This window comes from Mesoplodon bidens, assembly GCF_964165515.1.
Source record: "Mesoplodon bidens genome assembly, chromosome: 4".
In the NCBI taxonomy this organism is placed as follows: Eukaryota; Metazoa; Chordata; class Mammalia; order Artiodactyla; family Ziphiidae; genus Mesoplodon; species Mesoplodon bidens.
In genome coordinates, this window is record NC_138160.1 from 126,456,257 (window position 1) to 126,476,490 (window position 20,234).

Here is a 20,234-nt window from a genome sequence, read left to right on the forward strand (position 1 = left end):
CTGTTAATGTACGTTAACCTATTATCATAAATATTTAGGAAGTTCAGACCTGTAAAATGAAAAGTTCACACTTAATTTGGCTAGGGTGGTGACCTGACTAGATGTTAGAAAATTCCTTTATTTGTTTGTTTTTCCTCAGTTAAGTGGGGACTGAACTGAACGAAGTTTCTGGGGAAGAGCTGGCAGCTTCCTCCTTGAGCCACCCCAGGACTGTTTACGAATTAGCAGAGAGACTGACTAGGACCAAGGGTAGCCATTTAAATACGTGGAAAATGGAAGATAGCAGGTGTGTCCTTTGACAGCCAGGGAAACTGTGGACAACCCCTGCTCTCTATGGGCCTTTCTGCCAAACACTGGGAAATTAGATGCAGCTTTTCATTTACTACACTCTTACCCTCAAGAACTAAAGAGCACACTTTGGAAAAGAGGAAAATTCAAATTTAAAATTTTGTATAAGATATGTAACTTTACATTTGGAAATTTTAAAAAATATACTTTAATTTGACTTATACTTTTTTAGTGTTTCCTAATTTTCATGTAAGTGACCTCATTTTTTTCCTCATGGAACCCATGAGAGGAGGTGAGGGTGAGTGTTCCCCTCCCTATTGAATAGATATGGCTTAGACACAGTGGGTAAAGTCACTTACCCAAGCTCAAATAAGTACATGAAGACCCAGCCTACATAAGAATCTAGGTGGCTGATTGTTTGGCTACTGGACCCTACCAGTGGCCTTTGAGCTCACATAGGGCAACTATAAAAGCCACTTGGGATGAACCAAATTCTAATCACTATCTCAGAAATGGCAGGTGGTTTGCTATTTGCTTCTTGGGTGCCCATGAAAGATACTGCAAAACAACCATGCTTTTTCACAACACAGGGATTCAGGCTGCTACTTCCAGTCAATGAGACTGGAACTCCATAGAACACCTCTTGCCATCCCTGCTGTGTTCCTTGGCAGGGCGCCCCTGGCATCCTAGGCAGGATAATTCTTTGTTATGCAAGACTGTTGAACTCACTGCAGCTAAGGAGCATCCCTGCGCTAGCCCTCTCCCTTCTCCCAGAACACACACATTTCCAAATGCCCTCTTTACCTCACCCCCACCCCTGCCAAAAGTGCTGGTTGACTTGGAAGAAGCAGTTCCTCTCTCAGACCACTGGGGAAGTGACATGAGGGCATAGTTTTCATGTGTCAATCTAAATTTCTGAATGTATTGAGGTGAAATTGCAGCACAAGGAGGAAAGGGCTTTTTATGAATAATGGGAAAGACTTTTTAAAAAAAGGACTAAAAAGATTTTAAAAAGGAAGAGGAACGTAGAGTAACAAAACTCAGAAGAAACTTTTGGCAAAGAAGTGAAGATGGGAAAGGGAAAACTGAGGAAAGAAAACATCTATAGAAAAGGACAGGAATCAACACAAAAGGCAAAAATGTAACTGAAGGCAGAAGCTTTGCTAGAATCCTGGTGCCTGACTACAGGCAGAGTTTACGTTTACTGTAACTATACCTGCCTACACAAGATACACAATAGCTGAGAAGAAAGAAAACACAGTGAGTGAAAACAATATTATTGTCTGATCTAAAAAATAAAGATTGAAATACATATTGAACTTCACATGTACCTTTTCTTCTAAGTCCTTTATCTGTCTTTTCTGGATGTCTGTTTTATCTTCTAAGTCACGAATTCTCTGAGAAAAAAAGGGGAGGGAAAAAGAAGCTTTTCAGTCTGTTAAGTTAAACAAGAAGATCATTCACCAACCTAAAACACAGAACTTTCTATAAAAACATAGCATCTGGAAATGTCACATATACATTTTTCTATACCCAGAGGGTTATTGCATGTTTCAAAAATTACCCGTACTCAAAGTGAAAATCATTGTCATTGATTATGTTTTAAAAATATTTGCCATCCCTTTCTCTTCTGGGTCAATCTATCCCTGAAGACCCCTTCCCTGTGAGAGAGGTATGATTCTCGCCCCACTGTCCTTGGGCTTGGTCAGGAGACCTGTTTTGGCCAGTGGAACGTGAGTGGGAGTGAGATGTGGGAAAGCCACATCCTTGTAGAGACAGCTGTATGTCCCAGAACTAGAGAGCAAGAAACAAATTTTGTTGTAAACTATTTGATTAAGGTTTTTGGTTGTTCATTACCTCATTAAAAAATGGCTAAAACTGGCTCACACAAAGGCAACTATCCCATCGGTTTCTGGTCTACCTTTTTTTTCCAACCTTATTTCAAATCTGTTTCAGGGTGGAATTTCCTCAAGAAACAGGACTGACCAATTTTCACAAAACAAGGTAGCGATTCCACTTCAAAAAAATTCAAAAGAAGGAACTAATAAACTAGGGGGAAAAAAACCCCAAACATAACAAGAATAACACAAGTAATCCTGAAGACAAAAAAGTTCCAGACCTGTCTTTGAAATTACCTGTAAACTATAACAAAATTCCAGTAAATAGCACAGATTTGAAATCGACATTACATAGACAATAATTTATAAGTGAAAAGAGTCTTCAAATTTCCTTCTGGCAATCTAAAGGCCTTGTATGTTCATGGTACAGGGTTACACAGGGCAAGCTTGTAATTTAATGCCTCTTTTGGGAATAATTAGAAAATGGAGAACTGGAGTCTAAGAAGAAAACAATGGAAGCTAAACAACGTGATACTATAGAAGGAGAGGTTTTACAATGCAATGTGGGGAGACAAAAGGGAAGCTAGAACAAAGAACAGTTGAACTTGGAAATCATATCTTCCTCTCTCTAAAGTGGTTCTCAACTGGGGGTGATTTTGCACCCCAGTTGACATCTGGCAATGTCTGGACATTTTAAAAAGTTAGTTAGTTAATTTATTTTAAAGTGTAATATTCAGTGGTTTTAGTATATTCACAAAGTTGTGCAACCATTACCACTATCTAATTTCTGGACAGTTTTGAATCACATGTGATCACTGGTCACAACTGGGGGAAGGGGTGCAACTAGCAAGCACCTAAGGGGTAGAGGCCAAAGATGCTGCTAAACATCCTGCAGTATATAGATCAGTCTCCTCCACGCCCCCCCCCCATAAAGAATCATCAGGCCCAAAATGTCAGTAGTGCAGAGACTGAGAAATCCTGCTTTAAAGGAAAGAGGGTGAGGTTTGTACAGGAGAGGAGGGTGTGTTTTGTCAGAAGGACCATGCAATTATGTGACAATGAATGCTGATGTGTGTGACAGTGAATGATAAATGTGTGTGATGTGTGTGCTTGTATTTCCATAGTGCTGCTTATGCTCCAAAGCTACACAGTGAAAGAATAAATTTGCTAGCTATTTCTACCTTGAGTGTGCGAGAACTTCCTTCATATGTCTGCTGGATGTAGAGGCAAGCACTACACCAATAAAATCATGAGATTACTATGGCATCTATTCAGCCACCAAGCCTGTGCTTGTTGGGCACCTTCTTACATGTTCAGGACTGTGCTGGATGTGATGGAGAATGCAGGCAAAAGGTATCAATTGGTTCCTGATTTCAAAGAACTATCACATCCAGATGGGGGGAAAAATGTAAAACACAGGGAAAAACAGATTAAGCAGAGAAAGTAAACAATGGCGAAACTATGCACAACTTCATCGCCAATCTCTAATACCCAGTACAGTGTTTAGCACAAAGAAGCTGCGTATACATATTTATTCAATGAGTTAGGTAAGCTACATTGTGTGCTGTGGGCTTTATGTCTTTTTCCTTCCCATCTGCTTGCCAGCCTGCCATCCAGTCTCACAGTAAACTCTATGGAGTCCAGAACAGACCCCTGTTCTACGACTTTTTGTCTCTACTGCTACTAAGGACAGCAAGTCCCCCATCATGACTGTGTGAGAGGTTACTGCCGGCTCTTCCTGCTTCTAATCTTGTGCATCCTACATCCACCTATAGCAGCCAGTGTGAACTCTTAGAATATGAAACGATCACGGCAGTCCTTGAGTTTTAAGGGGGAGAGGAAGAGGGAAAGGAGAGTTAGCCAAGTTGCTCTCAGAATAAAACCCAAACTCCTTCAAGGCCCAGCATGATCTTGGCCTGTCTTACCTCTCCAGATTCATCTCATAACAACATTCCCGTGGCTCCATGTGCCCCTGCCATACTGGCCTTCTCTCTGCTACTTAAATATTCCAAACATTCCCATGATAGAGACTTAGGCCCTGCTGACCCTAACTTCTGGGACACCTTGCCAAAATCTTTGTGTGGCTGATTTCTTGGGATTTCGACATTTTCAGAGAGGCTTGCTCCGATCAGCCAGTTTAGAGTGGCTAATCCTACTCCCAAACTCACTCTCATTCTCTCCCTCTCCCTCCCTCCCCCGCCTCACATACACACACATCTTCAGAGCACTTATTGCCACTCTCTGAAATTGCCTTGGCTATTGCTCATTTGCGTTGTCGCTTTTTCCCTCTTCATCGGGAGGATACATGAGAACAATGACCTTTATGTCTTTGTCCACCATCACATTCCCAGCACCCAGCACAAGCAGGCCCTCAATAAATGGTTCTGAATGAGTGTATAAAAAGGGTATGGAATGTCGAGTTTTTCAGTAGTATGTAGCTCATTGTCTTCATCAGGGAGAGCATTCTGAAGAGGTGGATCTAAACTGAAAAATGAGAAGATTCGATAAGTGCAGCAGACTCTGAACGACATTTTGGGGTGAGCAGTCAGGAAAACAAAGGCTTGGAGGTGGGAAATCATGGCCTAAGGGGTACGGGAAGAGTTCTGCATGAACAGAGAGGAAGGTAAGCTATGAAGATTGTCTCAAATCTGGGTTTTAGGGGAGGAGTAGCCAGCTACTGAAGGACCTGGAGATAGCATGACTAGACTCAACTGGACATTGGGATCATGGAGGCTTTTGAGGAAGAATATGACATCAGAAAAGGGGAGAAGGACAAGGAAGACCCCAGGGTTTTCAGCTTGAGTGCTTTGACATACGGTAGTTCTACTAACCAAGACAGGCAGATGGGGAGAGAAGGGAGAAGTAAGGATAAGAATGTGTGTTTAGGTATGCTTCATATGAGTTCACTCTAAAACACTCAAACAGAAATGTCTAATAAGTGGTTAGTGATACGCTCTAGAATTTAGACTGCATTATAAACTTATATATGACAAATCCTGGCCAATGCCTTCTGGAATAATTCTCTCAAATCTCAAAGCTACTGATTGAAAGGAAAGTAAGAAATAACTGGAAAGGCATATTCTAATGAACATGTATTTGGGAGACAGAAAATGTCAATGAAACTCTCTGAGGCTTAGAAAGATAATGTACTTAACAGTTCAGACTGGGTAACTTAAAACAAAACAAACAGAACCATCTCTTTTGGGAGTGAAGTACCTTAGCTGACTGAAGAGACACAAAAGCATTGACAAGGCTTTAATCATAAAAAAATTTAGATAACTATTTGTCCATCTTAAAAATAAACACTTCTGTGGTTCTATGACACACCTCCTTCTTTGCTGAAATTAATTAAATGCTATTGCAGCCTAAGAAATTTACGCAGAGGACATGTTCATTCCCTTATAGAAGGAAAGAATGCCTGCATTAATGCAATGATACCATACAGTCTATTACTGAAAGCTTTAAAACTCTCTTCAGAGTCAAAATCCAAACCTTTATGATGGAATCTCAAGAACCAGTGAAACAAACATGCATGTGTTTATCATCTCTGGGACAAAATGGCTTCAGAGTTCCCTGTTAACTTGGGTAATTTGTTAGCCTGTAAAGATCCACAAAAAATAACCCCTGTTCCTTTTCTACTCACCTTGATCTCTAATGACCACATGATTCTTACCTCCTGTATAGCCCATCTGGATTTTGTACCAGTTGCTTATTTCAGCTTATGAGTACCGAATACCCTAGCCTGGAACTTTCAATTCTGGAATTATTACAGAATCTGCTTCTTGACCAGGACCCTAGTCTTTGCCTGTCAATCTATGACATGAACAAATAGTTGGAATTAAGAATTTTGGCTGTAAGTTAATATTGGGTGTTTATTTTGAGCCTTGCTGGTCTAGATAAATCATATAAATTATAGATGACTCAAGCTGTAGAAGACAGTATAGTGCAATGTTCATGTGCACTGGCCTTGGAGTCAGGCCGATCCGGGTGGTAATTCTGGCTCTGTTGCTTACTATCTGTCATCTTGGGCCAATCACCTAAGCACTCTTTTCTTCAGTATCATGATCTCTTAAGCTGGGATAATAAGAATACTTACAGTAGTGGGCTATTGCCAAGATTAAATGAAATGATGGAAGTAGAGCCCTTAGTTTAGTTCCTGACCTATAGCACATGCCAGTAACTAAGAGGCAGCTTCCATGCTTTGTTGCTGTTGCTGTTTATTCTGGGAATAAAGAGAAAGGTCCTTGTTCCCTTTTACCCTCTTTGGATTATTTGATCAGGCTAGGTTATGGACTAGGATGAGTAACAGCAGGGAAGCATTATCTGTGTCCTGGACTGAGTCCCAGAGAGTCCCTTCCCAGCATAAGGAACATAATCAGGCTCCATGAGATTCAAGGGGTGTTTCATGACAAAGTAGTCGCAAAAACAGTAGCATGACACAGTGCTTCTGAAGTGCCAATTTTCTTCAGATTAATTCATTATAAAACCATCGTCCTGTTTCTGAGTGTAGGTGGGAAACAATAGTTATTTATTTTACTCTTTGAAAATAGCTTCTAGCTCCCAGGCTTCTCCATACTCATACTCAACACTATGTACTGAGCACTTGGTCCCATCGTCTTAGTACCACCCAACACAGTTGTAGTGACTACATCCTCACCTGATGGGCTTGCTGTAAGAGCTCCATTCTCTCCTGTAGAATCTGACAGTCGTACTCTCTGCTCTTCCTCAGCATCTGCCGCCGTAACTTTTCCACTGCTGTCCTCAGCTCCTCTTGCTGTTTTTCAGTTAATAATTCACCAAACTTGATAACAGTTTCTTGCTGCAGAGCATTGTACAAAGTCGCTTCTAGTTCCTGGATTCTCTGGTAAACAGAATTAGAAAACCTTGGAATTTAGCATCTTACGTGTGGTGTGTGAATGTACACGTGTGTGTACATGTGGAGGGATGTATTATTTTAGTCTCACAGGATCCTAGTAACAAAATAAATTTCAAAGCTTATCCAGCTTAGGGACTATCCTGATGGTGCAGTGGTTAAGAATCTGTCTGTCAGTGCAGGGGACAAGGGTTTGATCCCTGGTCTGGGAAGATCCCACATGCCGAAGAGCAACTAAGCCCGTGAGCCACAACTACTGAGCCTGCGCTCTGGAGCCTGCGCACCACAACTACTGAGCCCATGCACCACAACTACTGAAGCCTGCACTTCCAGAGCCTGTGCTCTGCAACAAGAGAAGCCATTGCAATGAGAAGCCCACACACTGGGACTTCCCTGGTAGCGCAGTGGTTAAGAATCTGCCTGCCAGTGCAGGGGACACGGGTTCGAGCCCTGGTCCGGGAAGGTCCCACATGCCACAGAGCAACTAAGCCCATGCGCCAGAACTACTGAGCCTGCGCTCTAGAGCCCACGAGCCACAACTGCTGAGCCCGTGTGCCACAACTACTGAAGCCTGCTTGCCTAGAGCCTGTGCTCTGCAACAAGAGAAGCCACCGCAATGAGAAGCCCACGCACCACAACGAAGAATAGCCCCTGCTCGCCACAACTAGAGAAAGCCCGCACGCAGCAATGGAGACCCAACACAGCCAAAAATAAGTAAATAAAATAAATAAATTTATATATTAAAAAAAGAAGCCCGCACACCGCAACGAAGGGTAGCCCCCCACTCGCCACAACTAGAGAAAGCCCGCGTGCCGCAATGAAGACCCAACTCAGCCAAAAATAAATAATTTTAAAAAAAAAAGCTTCTCCAGCTTAAATATCCTTTTGATGATCCCCTTTATAAGATGCCATAAGGATCATCTAGCCAATACGTGAACTACTCTGATGATGGAGAATTTGTTCTTTTTCTTGGGATCCTGTCCATTTCACATACTTTTCATTTTTAGGAAGTCCTTACTTTGTTATAATAACTGTATATCCTTCTATTATCAAATGTAGCTGAAAATAAGTTTGTTCTCTCTTTCATTTGACAGATATTTAAAGACATCTATCGTGGTGGCCATATTTTTAGAAATAAGCATTGAAAAGTGGTCCAAGTTGGAATAAAATACTTGAAATTGGAGATATTTCACACACACAATGCCACCTCTCTTCCACATGATACACCTCTGAAGATGGCTTTATAGTCTCCATTTTTTTCTTATAAAAATAAAAATTGAGAAATATAGCCTAGAGTCTTTGGAATTGGTCTGTTTTTTGATACTCTGAGATTTATAGTTGCTCTAGCTATAAAATGCTTCCTTGAGGCTTTTCTTTTTTAGATGAAGAGTCTACTGCTTCTTACATCCCAGTTTTCTTTTCTTTCACATGCTTCAGATACAGTTACCAAAATCTATCATCGTATCCCCTGTGACTCTGACATAGGTGAAAGGACACGCCCTGGTGAGGGATGTTCTCCAAGCTCCTGTCCTGGACTAAGCAGTTCTCATCTCTTAAAAGTTAAATATATTAATAATTATCTGAATGAGTCTTCAGTCCTGGAACACACACACATGCAGTTTAATCTTACCGTGTGTAGGTAGAGAAGGCAAGGCTAAAAGGATAGGAAGGGAGGGAAAAATTACCTCCTTCTTTATTCTCTAATCAGCGGCCAATACTCATCCTCTCCTTTCCCCATCCGTCAGTGCTCAGAATCTCTGATTCATCTTGGGTGGGGAGTACTAATTCATCTTTGTTATAAGCAGGGGCTAAGGGCTCCCTCTTTCCCCAAAGCGACTCAGGCTGTTTCCAGGAAAGCATTATGAAAACCTCTACTAGCAACTCCTCGGAATGTTACTCTTTTTCTCTTCAGTCATTACAGTGTATTATGGTGGGGGGCAGGGTGCTGTCCACACGGAGAGAAGAAGTGCAAGCTGTAGTCCAATATTAGGAATGATGCTTTATGAATTTGGTTCAGGGGAGTGGATCAAATGTGCTCCTCCATCAGCACAATCTTCTGGAGGAGAGAAAAAGGCACAGCCCATTTCCCCATATATTCTTTTTTTAAAAAAATTTTTAATTTTATTTAATTTATTTTTTATACAGCAGGTTCTTATTAGTTATCCATTTTATACATACCCGTATATTCTTACTGTGGCTGGATGACGGTAGTTAAGGCCACAACGTCTGGAGTCAGATCTAAACGCTACCTACTTGTGTACCAAGCTGGGCCAAGTTCTTTCTCTCTCTAAGCCTTCGTTTTCTCATATGTAATATATAAATAATAATATTCCCTATACCTCTTAGGGTTGTTGTCAGAAATAAATGAATTAAAAATATGTATCACATTAAATACATCGTTATTCTATCCCTAGATTTGATTTAATAAAATCAGATTTGATTTAATAAAATTTCTCTTTAATCTACATTGCCATCCAATCTGTTGTTCGTTTAAATATTATTTAACAACACAATTCAATTTTTTAAAAAATGAAGTATAAAGAAATATTTATTAACTATTATAAGAGTATTGTAACAGCAAAGAACTAGAGATATATTTGTTCTAGAATGAGAACTGGAAACCTCTGAATAAATGAGCTGCACGTTGTGGTCTATTCAAATACATGACATGACAAATTACACAGGATGCTTTACTCCAGAGCATGTAATTGTAAACGCTTGGAGTGTCTCCAATGCTTGTTGTACCTACCATATATGCTTGGTCGAGAGCTTGTTTCCTGTAGTCTAGTTCTTCTTCCAGATAGCCTTTGATTTTGCAGAATTGTTCCTAGAAAAAAGGGCCACATTAATAGATAGAAAGAGTCAGCTTAATGAGAAAGTGATATATAAATTGTATTGATTAGTGTTTTCTCTAATTCCACTGTAAGACAAATCACTAGTATTTGTAGGGTCACAGATTTTGTCTTTTAGGGAAATAGTTCAACTTTTATAGTTTCACACAGGGAATGTACAAATCAATGGAAAGAAGAAAAAATATATAGCAAACAATCCACATGGAATGTCTTAAAAGATTTTTATACCAATTTAAGAGTATGTCATTAAGGATAGATTTTTGTTTGTTTGGTTGGTTTTTTGGTCTCACTGCACGACATGCGGGATCTTAGTTCCCCGACCAGGGATCGAACACATGCCCCCTGCAGTGGAAGCATGGAGTCTTAACCACTGGACTGCCAGGTAAGTCCCTAAGGGTAGATTTCTGACAAGATAAATGCTATAGATGCTAACTAATAAGTATATCTGTGAAAATATACTGGGATAGTATATTTTTGTAAGAATGTTATGAAATGTAATAGAGCAAAGCTGTATAATAAAAAACAATTTATACAAACTCATCTGTGTATCATTAGCAAACACAAAGATAATTTAGAGAGTGGGCACGAAGTTAACCACACATATTGCTCTATCCACATACCAACTAACTGACCAATTTATCCATCTGCCTGTCTTGCTAAGACTTATGAAGGGGTGGTGGAGGCAGGGAGTTGGGGGTGGGCATCTGCTTTAAGAAGAGTCATGGGGGACTTCCCTGGTGGTCCAGTGGCTGGGCTCTGTGCTCTCACTGTAGGGGGCATGGGTTTGATCCCTGGTCAGGGAACTTGGACCCTGGTGTGGCCTAAATAAATAAATAAATAAATAAATAAATAAATAAAATAGAGTCATGGGAAGGGGGAAATGGGAATTGTCGTTTCATGGGTATAGAGTTTTAGGTTTGCAAAATGAAAAAGTTCTGTAGATGTGTTGCACAACAAGGTAAACGTACTTGACACTACCAAACGGTACACAAAAAAATTGTTAGGATGGCAAATTGCATGCTGTATGTTTTTTTTACCACAATTTAAAATAAATTTTATTTTAAAAAGAAAGAAAAAAAAAGAGTGTGGAGGCAATTCCACCCACAGTGCCACTTAATGAGTGAGTGTCTGCTCTTGCTGCAAAGCCAGAGTGAGCTGGGAAACGTCAATCTGATGTTCCCTTGCTTGCCCTCAGTTTCTGTGTGGTTCTCATGTTGTGAGCATCTTGCCATTGGCATTAAAAAATGTATCTTTGTATAGAACATAGCGCCAAGCACAAGTCAATTCTTTCTCTGTATGCTTAACGAGGAACAAGGACCTCGTCCAACACTGAAGGTAAACTTGATTGTGTCAACTTTTGAGAGAGGATATGTCTGCATGCGATTTTGCTAGTGACATTCCTAATTACCTCTGAGCTCCAGTGCCTGGAACAGTGTAACAAGCTGATTGCTTAATTAATATTTGTGCACTTAAAGAGTTCAAGGGTTTGGTTTTTTTTTTTTTTGCAGTACGCGGGCCTCTCACTGTTGTGGCCTCTCCCGTTGCGGAGCACAGGCTCCGGACGCGCAGGCTCAGCGGCCATGGCTCACGGGCCCAGCCGCTCCGCGGCATGTGGGATCTTCCCGGACCGGGGCACAAACCCGTGTCCCCTGCATCGGCAGGCGGACTCTCAACTACTGCGCCCCCAGGGAAGCCCCAAGGGTATTTTGAATATAAACAGTTCTTGTTATATGTTTTGACTTTACAGCCTAACCTGTTGGTAAAATGTAAGTCCTGTGTAAAATATGGGCAAATGATTTGTAAGCTGTCACATGCTATATAAATTCAACTTGTTGTTCTTACTATAGGATTCCCTAACCTGATAGGAATCACTACCTGGTTTTTAGTAATAATGATAACAGTAATGACAGTACTGTTATAAAAGTCTATGTATTGCTGTAAGTTAAAAATGACCAATTCCCAGGCTTGGGGATTTAAAAAAAAAAAGCTAATAGTGGCAAACTACACACAACATAAAATTTGTAATTGTAACCATTTTTAAGTAGTGTTAAGTATATTCACAGATAAGAAAGTTTCACAGAAAAAAGTTTCACAGGAACTTTCTTATCTTCAGTAGTGTTAAGTATATTCACAGTGTTATGAGACCAATCTCCAGAACTCTTTTCATCTTGCAAAACTGAAACTCTGTACCTATTAAACAATAACTCCCCATTTCCTCCTCTTAGCTCCTGAGAACCATCATTTTGCTTTCTGTTTCTATGAATATGACTACTGTAGGTACCCTATATTAGTAGAATGATACAGTATTTGTCTTTTCGTGACTGGCTTATTTCATTTAGCATAATGTCCTCAAAGTTCATCCATGTCATAGCATGTGTCATAATGTCCTTACTCTTTAAAGGCTGAATAATATTCCATAGATGGATATACCACATTTTGCTTAGCCATTGACAAGACACTTGGGTTGCTTCCATGTTTAAGCTATAGAAAATAATGCTGCTTTGAACACAGGTGTACAAATCTCTCTTCAAGAGCCTGCTTTCAGTTGTTTTGGGTGTACTCCCAGAAGTGGTGTTGCTGTATCATATAGTAATTCTATTTTGAATTTTTTGAGCAACCACTAACCGTACGGTTTTCCATAGCAGCTGCACCATTTTACATTCCCACCGACATTGCACAGGGTTCCAGTTTCTCCACATCTTCATCATCACTTGTTATTTTCTGTTTTTTGTTGGTTTATTTTTTTTTGGTAGTAGCCATCTTAATGGGAGTGAGGTGGCTTGGGGATTTTTAATACCAAAGTTACACCCATCATTTCTGTAAATTTGGTGGAAAAATTATTTAGCCTAAGAAAGAGAACACCTAACTGGATTTTATTCAGCATTAGTTCTGGAAATACTACAAAATTACAACATGATATTTCTGGAGGCTATAACTTGAAATTGTGGGGTACTTCTGGGCATTCTGTTTCACAGTCAATACGCAAAATAATGGCAAGGCTACAAACTTCCATCCGTGCCAGACACAACTGCTAGAAAACAGTTGTTTTCCATTTGTCTTGTCAATTTTTCTTTTGTTTTCTGACATCTCATTTTTACTCACCATGTCACTTTCCAATTCCATCATTTTCTGGTGCAGGGCAGCCTCTGCTCCTTCAATTTGCTGGATCCACTAAGGGGTAAACCAGACACAAGTGTTTGACATGATTGCTTGACATGGTGTAAATGGTGCTGCCTCCTGAGCTGCTTAGTCTCTTCCCCTTATATCTCAGGAAGCAGACTAAGAATTGGAGTGAAAACTTGGTACATTTTAACTCTTAGCTCAGAAACAAGTTTATAAATTTCCACTCATTCATTCATTCTTCATTCAGCGAAAGCCTTCATTGATATCTACCATGTGTGAGGCAATGTGCTAGGTACTAGGGCTGTGATGGTGAATAAGACCAACACATGTTTTGCCCTCATTGGAGGACACTATGGGAGGCTTTCTTGGAAACAACAATTGCACTGGGTGTAAGGAATGAGTCAGAGATGACTAAGCAAAGGTGAGGGGCAAGTTCCAAGCAGAAGGTATGTCTAATTCTCCATGATTGGAGGGAGCATGATGAAAGAAAGAAGGCCAGGTGAGACTGGAGAAATGGCATTTTTTTCAGTATATGACACTGATTACAGCTAAATGTTGAGGAATCATTTTTGTTGAGTGGAGACAAATTTTAAATCACACAGAAAGAACTTATCTTTCCTAACACTTAATATATCGTTCTGTTAGATGGTGTTGATATTAGCACAGATCAAGACCCTGAATGAATTTAGACTTTGAATAATATAGTGTGAGCCTGCCACATATATGGTTTCAGAGAATAAATTGTTATAATGGGTCTCCATCAAGTTAACCATAAGCTTATCCCTCAGGGAGGCAATTGGGCAAATAATTAACTGTGTGGGTTCTAGAGGCTGACTACCTTGGGTCTAATCCCAATCCTAGCTTTTCATGGTTATGTGGCCTTGAAATGTTACCTGGTTTCTCTAAGCCTCAACTTTCTTATCTGTGAAATGGGATTAATAATAATGTAAAGATTAAAGGATGTAATTAACCTCAGGTCCTACTGACAGTATACTGCACGTACTAGGTAACCAATACATTCTAGTTTTTGGTTAACATTCATTTTTGTACTTCCACACTGTTAGAAATTTGCCTCAGGCTTCCCTGGTGGCGCAATGGTTGAGAGTCTGCCTGCCGATGCAGGGGACACGGGTTCATGCCCTGGTCCAGGAAGATCCCACATGCTGCGGAGCGGCTAGGCCCGTGAGCCATGGTTGCTGAGCCTGCGTGTCCGGAGCCTGTGTTCCGCAACGGGAGAGGCCACAACAGTGAGAGGCCCGAGTACCGCAAAAAAAAAAAAAAAAAAAGAAATTTGCCTCACTACCAACTATTTCTTCTTAGTTTGTGATAAATTATGTGGTGTACTGAGCATTTTTCTATATACTAAAGCCTTGGTATTCATAAGGGGCCACCATATCCAACAGCCCCTTGGCTGTAAGGAACATGGGGAAAGAAAAAAGGCCGTGGAGACTGGAGAGGTGCTAATCTCTCAGCTCTTGTACATACTCATGGCTTCCCTCATGAAACAAATTTAAGTCCAAAGTCATGGGTTTCTTGTAAACAGCCTCATACTGCAATTGTGTACCATCAAGCTTTACTAAAATGCTTCCTCTTGCTTGCTGCCTATTTACCATTGAGAAACAAATTCTCTTGTGTACCATGTTTTTTTTTTTTAATATTTATTTATTTGGTTGCGCTGGGTCTTAGTTGCAGCAGGCGGGCTTCTTACTTGTGGCTCGTGGGCTCCTTAGTTGCGGCATGCATGTGGGATCTAGTTCCCTGACCAGGGATCGAACCCTGGCTCCCTGCATTGGAAATGCAGAGTCTTAACCACTGTGCCACCAGGGAAATCCCACACTATGTTCTTAAGAGAACCATGAAGTGAAGTAGTCCGGTCATGGGCTTTAGCTATAGATTTGTATGTTGGCTCCCGACTCTGACTTCATGGATGATGCAGGATGAGGAATGAATAGCCCAGGCCACAGTTTTCTCACAGATAAAATGAAAATAGTGGATGAATATAGGGTGGTTGTGGGGAGCAATGAGATAATGCACAGACAGCATTTAGCATAGTCCCTGGCCCGTAACATGTCCTCACATAAGGTCACTGCTCTTATTATTTTTAATACGAAGTCACAATAGGATTTCCTTGTTGGAAATTTGTCTCGGCTCAACCTCTGGCTAAAGGTCACACTCTCAGATGGTAGAGAGATAATTCAAATGTGTGGTCTCAGGAAGTTCAAGATGATATTTACAATTACTTGGAGGTAGAAATGTTTATCTGTGAATCCCAAACATGGTGGGGAGGGTGCCTTTAGCTTATGAATTGCAAAGACCATGAGTGTTTTAAGGACAAGCTTGTGTCTTATTCAGCTGGTTCCTCACTTTCAATCACAGTGCTAAGCGCATAGGCATCACCCCTTGATTGTTTAATCCGAACCCCTCACACCTGTTTTGCAAAGGAGGTAAGTGGAGGCACGAACTAATATGTCAAAGCTTTACTAGAACAGCTCCTACGTGCTACAGGGTACTTTCTGCTTTTAGTATAAAGCTTGAGGGAAAGCTTGCAATAAAGAATCATAGCCCTTCATGACTCCAACTGGATGAGATGCTCTGGTGTGAAAAACTATGAAAACAAAGAGTGAAAAAACAGATTCCAGAGTTGCCCTCGTGGAGCGTAGAGTCTAGTGAACTACAGGAAAAAAAAAAAAAAAGCGTGGTTGTATTACAGTTGTTAAAAGCCATGGTAGCAGAAGCACAGGTCACTGTGGGAACACAGAGTGAGAAGACTTAACTGGGCTTGGGTGAATAGGAAGGCTTCCCCATGTATGGGAGGGTCTAATGATTAAGATTTAGCCAGACAAAGGTAGAAAGGGAAGAAGAGAAAATCTAGACAAAAGCAACAGTGTAAAGGACCAAGGGATGAAAATATGTAGAGGGAGATAGAGACAGAGACAGACAGACAGACAGACAGAGAGAGAGAGAGAGAGAGAGAGTGAGAGTGAGAGGAGAGAGGAGACTGGAACCCCAAAAGGATTTGTGCATGGCTGGACCTTGGTTGGTGACCAAGGAAGGAAGTGGGGTGCTGGAGAAATAGGTAAGGGCAGCTCCCAGGGGGCCCTCTTGCCAAATTCTAGATTCTAGATCTGTGTTAGGGACAATGTGGTGCTATTAATTTGATCGCAAGAGGAAAGGGAAAGTGATATGGTTTGTTATTAAATTGTGAAGGGAGGAAGTTTTTAAAAGAGCAAATCCCAGATATTTCACATGAAATACTTCAGTATGTGTCCCTAACACTTAAGGTCTTTAAAAAAAAAAAAACATAACTACAAGACCATTTCCACACTTTGAAAAATTAACATTAATTCCTTTTGTCATGTGATACCTGGTCCATATTAAAATTTCCCCAGTTGTCAGCAAAATGTCCTTTGTTTCACACTTGGTTTGCTTGAATCAGGATGCAAAAAAGGACCATTTCAATATTTCTTAAGTAACTTTTTATTTTATAGCAATTCTTCCCTCTCCCTCTGCCACTTTTTAAAATGTCATTGTTTTGTTTGAGTAACTTAACTGGGTCATTTGACCAGTAGAATTCCCTCATTTCAGACTGGAGCAAGGTGAATGCTTGCTCATGGTTTCATTTAATTTACAACATGCTTTTTTATGCATTTAGAAATTAAGAAAGCATCTCAAGGAACTTATAGTTCATAAGTTCTTACTTTATCCAGCCATGTACACATGACTGTCAACTATGTGCTGATTCTCAAGGTGCCCTGAATACATCCAGTTACCAGGTTTCTTCACTTGGCTCTTTCCTTTTTTCTCTCTCTTGCATTTACCAGGTTTAGACACAAGGGGGTGAGAGAACGCTCAGTGTTGCTCTTCTGACAGTCCCCAGGTTGGGCTTTCTAAATGAAGGTGCAGGGAGCCACCACCAAGTTACAGAATCAGTTGGAATAACTGGTATGTACACACCCAAGGAAAAGCCCACAGAAAGAGCCATGCTCCAATTTACCACTTAACAAAGCCCTTCTTTATTGGTTTCCCAGCTTGGTAAGGATGGCTTAAGTAATGTAATCCAGGTTTTGCATTTTTACAGAATTATATTTTTAAGAGACTTCAAAGCAAGAATTATCCACCCACCCTAAATCAGTGTGTAGACTCTTCTTTTGTGTGTTCTCATTCTATCTGGGTTATATCACCCTGAAGAATAAAATATTTATTAGGTATTTAATAATGCAAAATCATGTGCAAAGAGATTGTCCTTCAACCCCAAGTGTTAAGCCAGACAGTGAGATGATTTGAATGTTAGTATGATTTATTACCTTTTCTGCCAGGGACAGCACAGTGCTGGCCTGAATTATAGCCACTTGCTCTTCATTTCTTAAATTCTGTGGCGGGGGTTGAAAGGGTGGGGAGAAAGAAAATAAGCTGAAAACACTTTTTGATATTTACACTATCAGAAGATACTGCCTAACTTGCCTGCCACATATGCATGCATGGAACATTCACAAACGGCCTATTCTATTTAGTAATAATTCTTAACAAAGAGTTCATTCAAAACCTGTAAAAAGTACATTAAATGTGATGTTTTTATATCTCTAGTGCTGACTTGATTTTATGTTTCACTCTAAGCATACTGCATTAATAGTCATAAGAAAAGCAGAAACCAAAATGAAATAAAGATAGTGGGAAGCAGCCACACAGCACAGGGAGATCAACTCAGTGCTTTGTGACCACCCAGAGGGGTGGGATAGGGAGGGTGGGAGGGAGACGCAAAAGGGAGGAGATATGGGGATATATGTATATGTATAGCTGCTTAACTTTGTTATACAGCAGAAACTAACACACCATTGTAAAGCAATTATACTCCAATAAAGATATTTAAAAAATGAAATAAAGAGTAATCTTTTCATAGCAGTTTGATGTGATTCAATTGATTTTGTTCTCTCCTTTGGTAATTTTTCAAGGGAAAAAAATAGTGTGACTACTTCAACCTACATACATCATTCATCTAGTATCTCAGTGAATGGTCCTCCCACTGAATTAATATGCCTTGACCCTGTCTGGAAGGTGTTTTTAGAAAGACAAGGGATTATAGTTTCCTAGTGCATTTTTTATGGGGCTGCCACCAACCCTACTATTTAGCAGCATTTGCAACTGCATGACTGATTAATTTCACCTCATATGCCTCCCAGCAACAGTCAGAAGGTAATTAGCTTTCATCAGCCCAGACTCCGTTGGCATTCAAACCTGAAAACTGCGCATGAAAAGCACCTTAACAGTTCCCACTTCTGCCACTACCTTCCAGAGGCCCTTACAATCCCTTAGCTGAGTGGTTTGATTGTTGATTCTTCTCCAGAAGCCGCATGCTTACGTGAACCTGCTGTCTCACTTGCTATTATTTTTTTGTTTTTTTCTATTTATTTATTTAATTGAAGTATAGTTGATTTACAAGGTTGTGTTAGTTTCAGGTGTACAGCACAGTGATTTAGTTATACACATATGTATGTATAACTACATATGTACATATATATATGTGTGTATAACTACATTTTCAGATTCTTGTCCCTTATAGGTTATTACAAAATACTTTGTATAGTTCCCTTCACTTGCTACTATTTTACACGTGATGCATTGGCAAGTTATTTCTTGCTTCTCTTTAGGCAAATTCATATCTTTACTGCACTTAATCAATTCATTACTTACCCCGTTATCACCCAAGATATCAAGCTGCTTTATGAGATCAGGGATGTTCACATCCTGCAAAAACAAGGAGATTCATTCAAGTCGTGGCTTACCATTCTATCAGTGCCTGCCTGAACCTTGAGTTAGAGAGGACATTTTGAGACCTGCTCTTCCTTGGTTTGTTTTCAATCAGGCACAGTTGGTTTTTTTTTTTTCTTTCTTTTTGCGGTATGCGGGCCTCTCACTGTTGTGGCCTCTCCCGTTGCGGAGCACAGGCTCCGGACGCGCAGGCCCAGCGGCCATGGCTCACGGGCCCAGCCGCTCCGCGGCATATGGGATCCTCCCAGACCGGGGCACGAACCCGTATCCCCTGCATCGGCAGGCGGACTCTCAACCACTGCGCCACCAGGGAGGCCCAGGCACAGTTGGTTTTACATTTCCACTTTGCTTCGTATAAGCTGTGTGAACCTGGGAAAACTACTTAACAGTGCATTTTCAATTTCGCCAACTGCAAAATAAATACTTCCTTCACAGGCTGATGTGAGGATAAAGAGATTGTACATGAAAGCGTCTAGGATGTACTAAGGACTCGGGATTTGCTCAGTAACTTTTTTTCTTATAATTGTTGAAAATTGTTTCAACTGTGGTAGATTTCAAGTATTAAGAAAAGTAACAGGAAAGAAATTTAAATAACCAACCAATTTCTTTCTAATTAATGGAATTCTGACCTAGTTGAGATTTTGACTGCCACATAGAAAACTACAGAGCAGTTCTATTTTTTAGGTGTTTAGCATTAATTCCATCCTATGGAAAACAGCTGATTTTTATTATAGTCGCTGAGTCAATTTGAAGCAGCTGAACTCCATTTAAAAGAGTTCCCTTGTATATAAACTACATGCACTGATTAGGTTGTTTGTGATTTATCTAAAAACAAAACCTCTAAGGAAAATACAAAGTAAAGTGCTTCTCATTGAATTAGAGTTGAATCAAAAAATTGCTTTGGTTTACAAATTTTCACACAGCCCAGGAAGGCCAGAAGTTTAAACAACATGAGAGTGGTTTAAGACAGAAGTCAAAGACGCACAATTTTCGACCTCATTTCCCCCCCATTAGTACCACTTTCTCCTTTTACTCACATTCAGATAACAGTATAGCAGATCCCTACTGCCAGAAATACAAAAGTCTAGCTCAATCTCAGAGGTAGAGAGAAGGCAACTAAAGCAGGTATATTTGGCAGCTCAGAGTGGGAACAGGAAGGGCCATGCAGAAGGTAAGGAGAGACCAGAAAGAGCGGGAGGCTTCCTAGCCTTACCTCTGGAATAGTCAGTCACTATGTGATTCTGTTACATTGAGGGACAATATATTTTCCAGGAGATGGAGCCACCTCCACTCGACCTTAATATTTAAAATGTATTCCAATATCACTAAAGATAAAATTATATTTTGTCTAAGTGAACAACATGTTATAATCCCCAAGGCCTTCCAAAAGTGAAATCCTCCCTAAAACACCCATATCAAAAGAGATGGTGGGCAAGATGATTTCCAGGTTTCTTCTAATACTGAAATTCCAAGATGATGAATTCCATAGCGATT

At 40.3% G+C, this 20,234-nt stretch overlaps 1 protein-coding gene across 2 annotated transcripts in view; it reads right to left on the minus strand.

The window, feature by feature from the left end:
* JAKMIP2 (janus kinase and microtubule interacting protein 2) overlaps positions 1-20,234 on the minus strand; it is a 170,084-nt gene that overhangs the window by 13,866 nt on the left and 135,984 nt on the right. For both annotated transcript variants that reach the window (XM_081232488.1, XM_081232487.1), the window contains 6 exons: positions 18,663-18,716; positions 17,279-17,344; positions 12,954-13,022; positions 9,749-9,826; positions 6,784-6,987; positions 1,620-1,685 (listed from right to left, as the gene is read on the minus strand). In XM_081232488.1, coding sequence (XP_081088614.1) covers positions 1,620-1,685; positions 6,784-6,987; positions 9,749-9,826; positions 12,954-13,022; positions 17,279-17,344; positions 18,663-18,716 — 537 coding nt within the window. The remainder of the gene's footprint in view (positions 1-1,619; positions 1,686-6,783; positions 6,988-9,748; positions 9,827-12,953; positions 13,023-17,278; positions 17,345-18,662; positions 18,717-20,234) is intronic.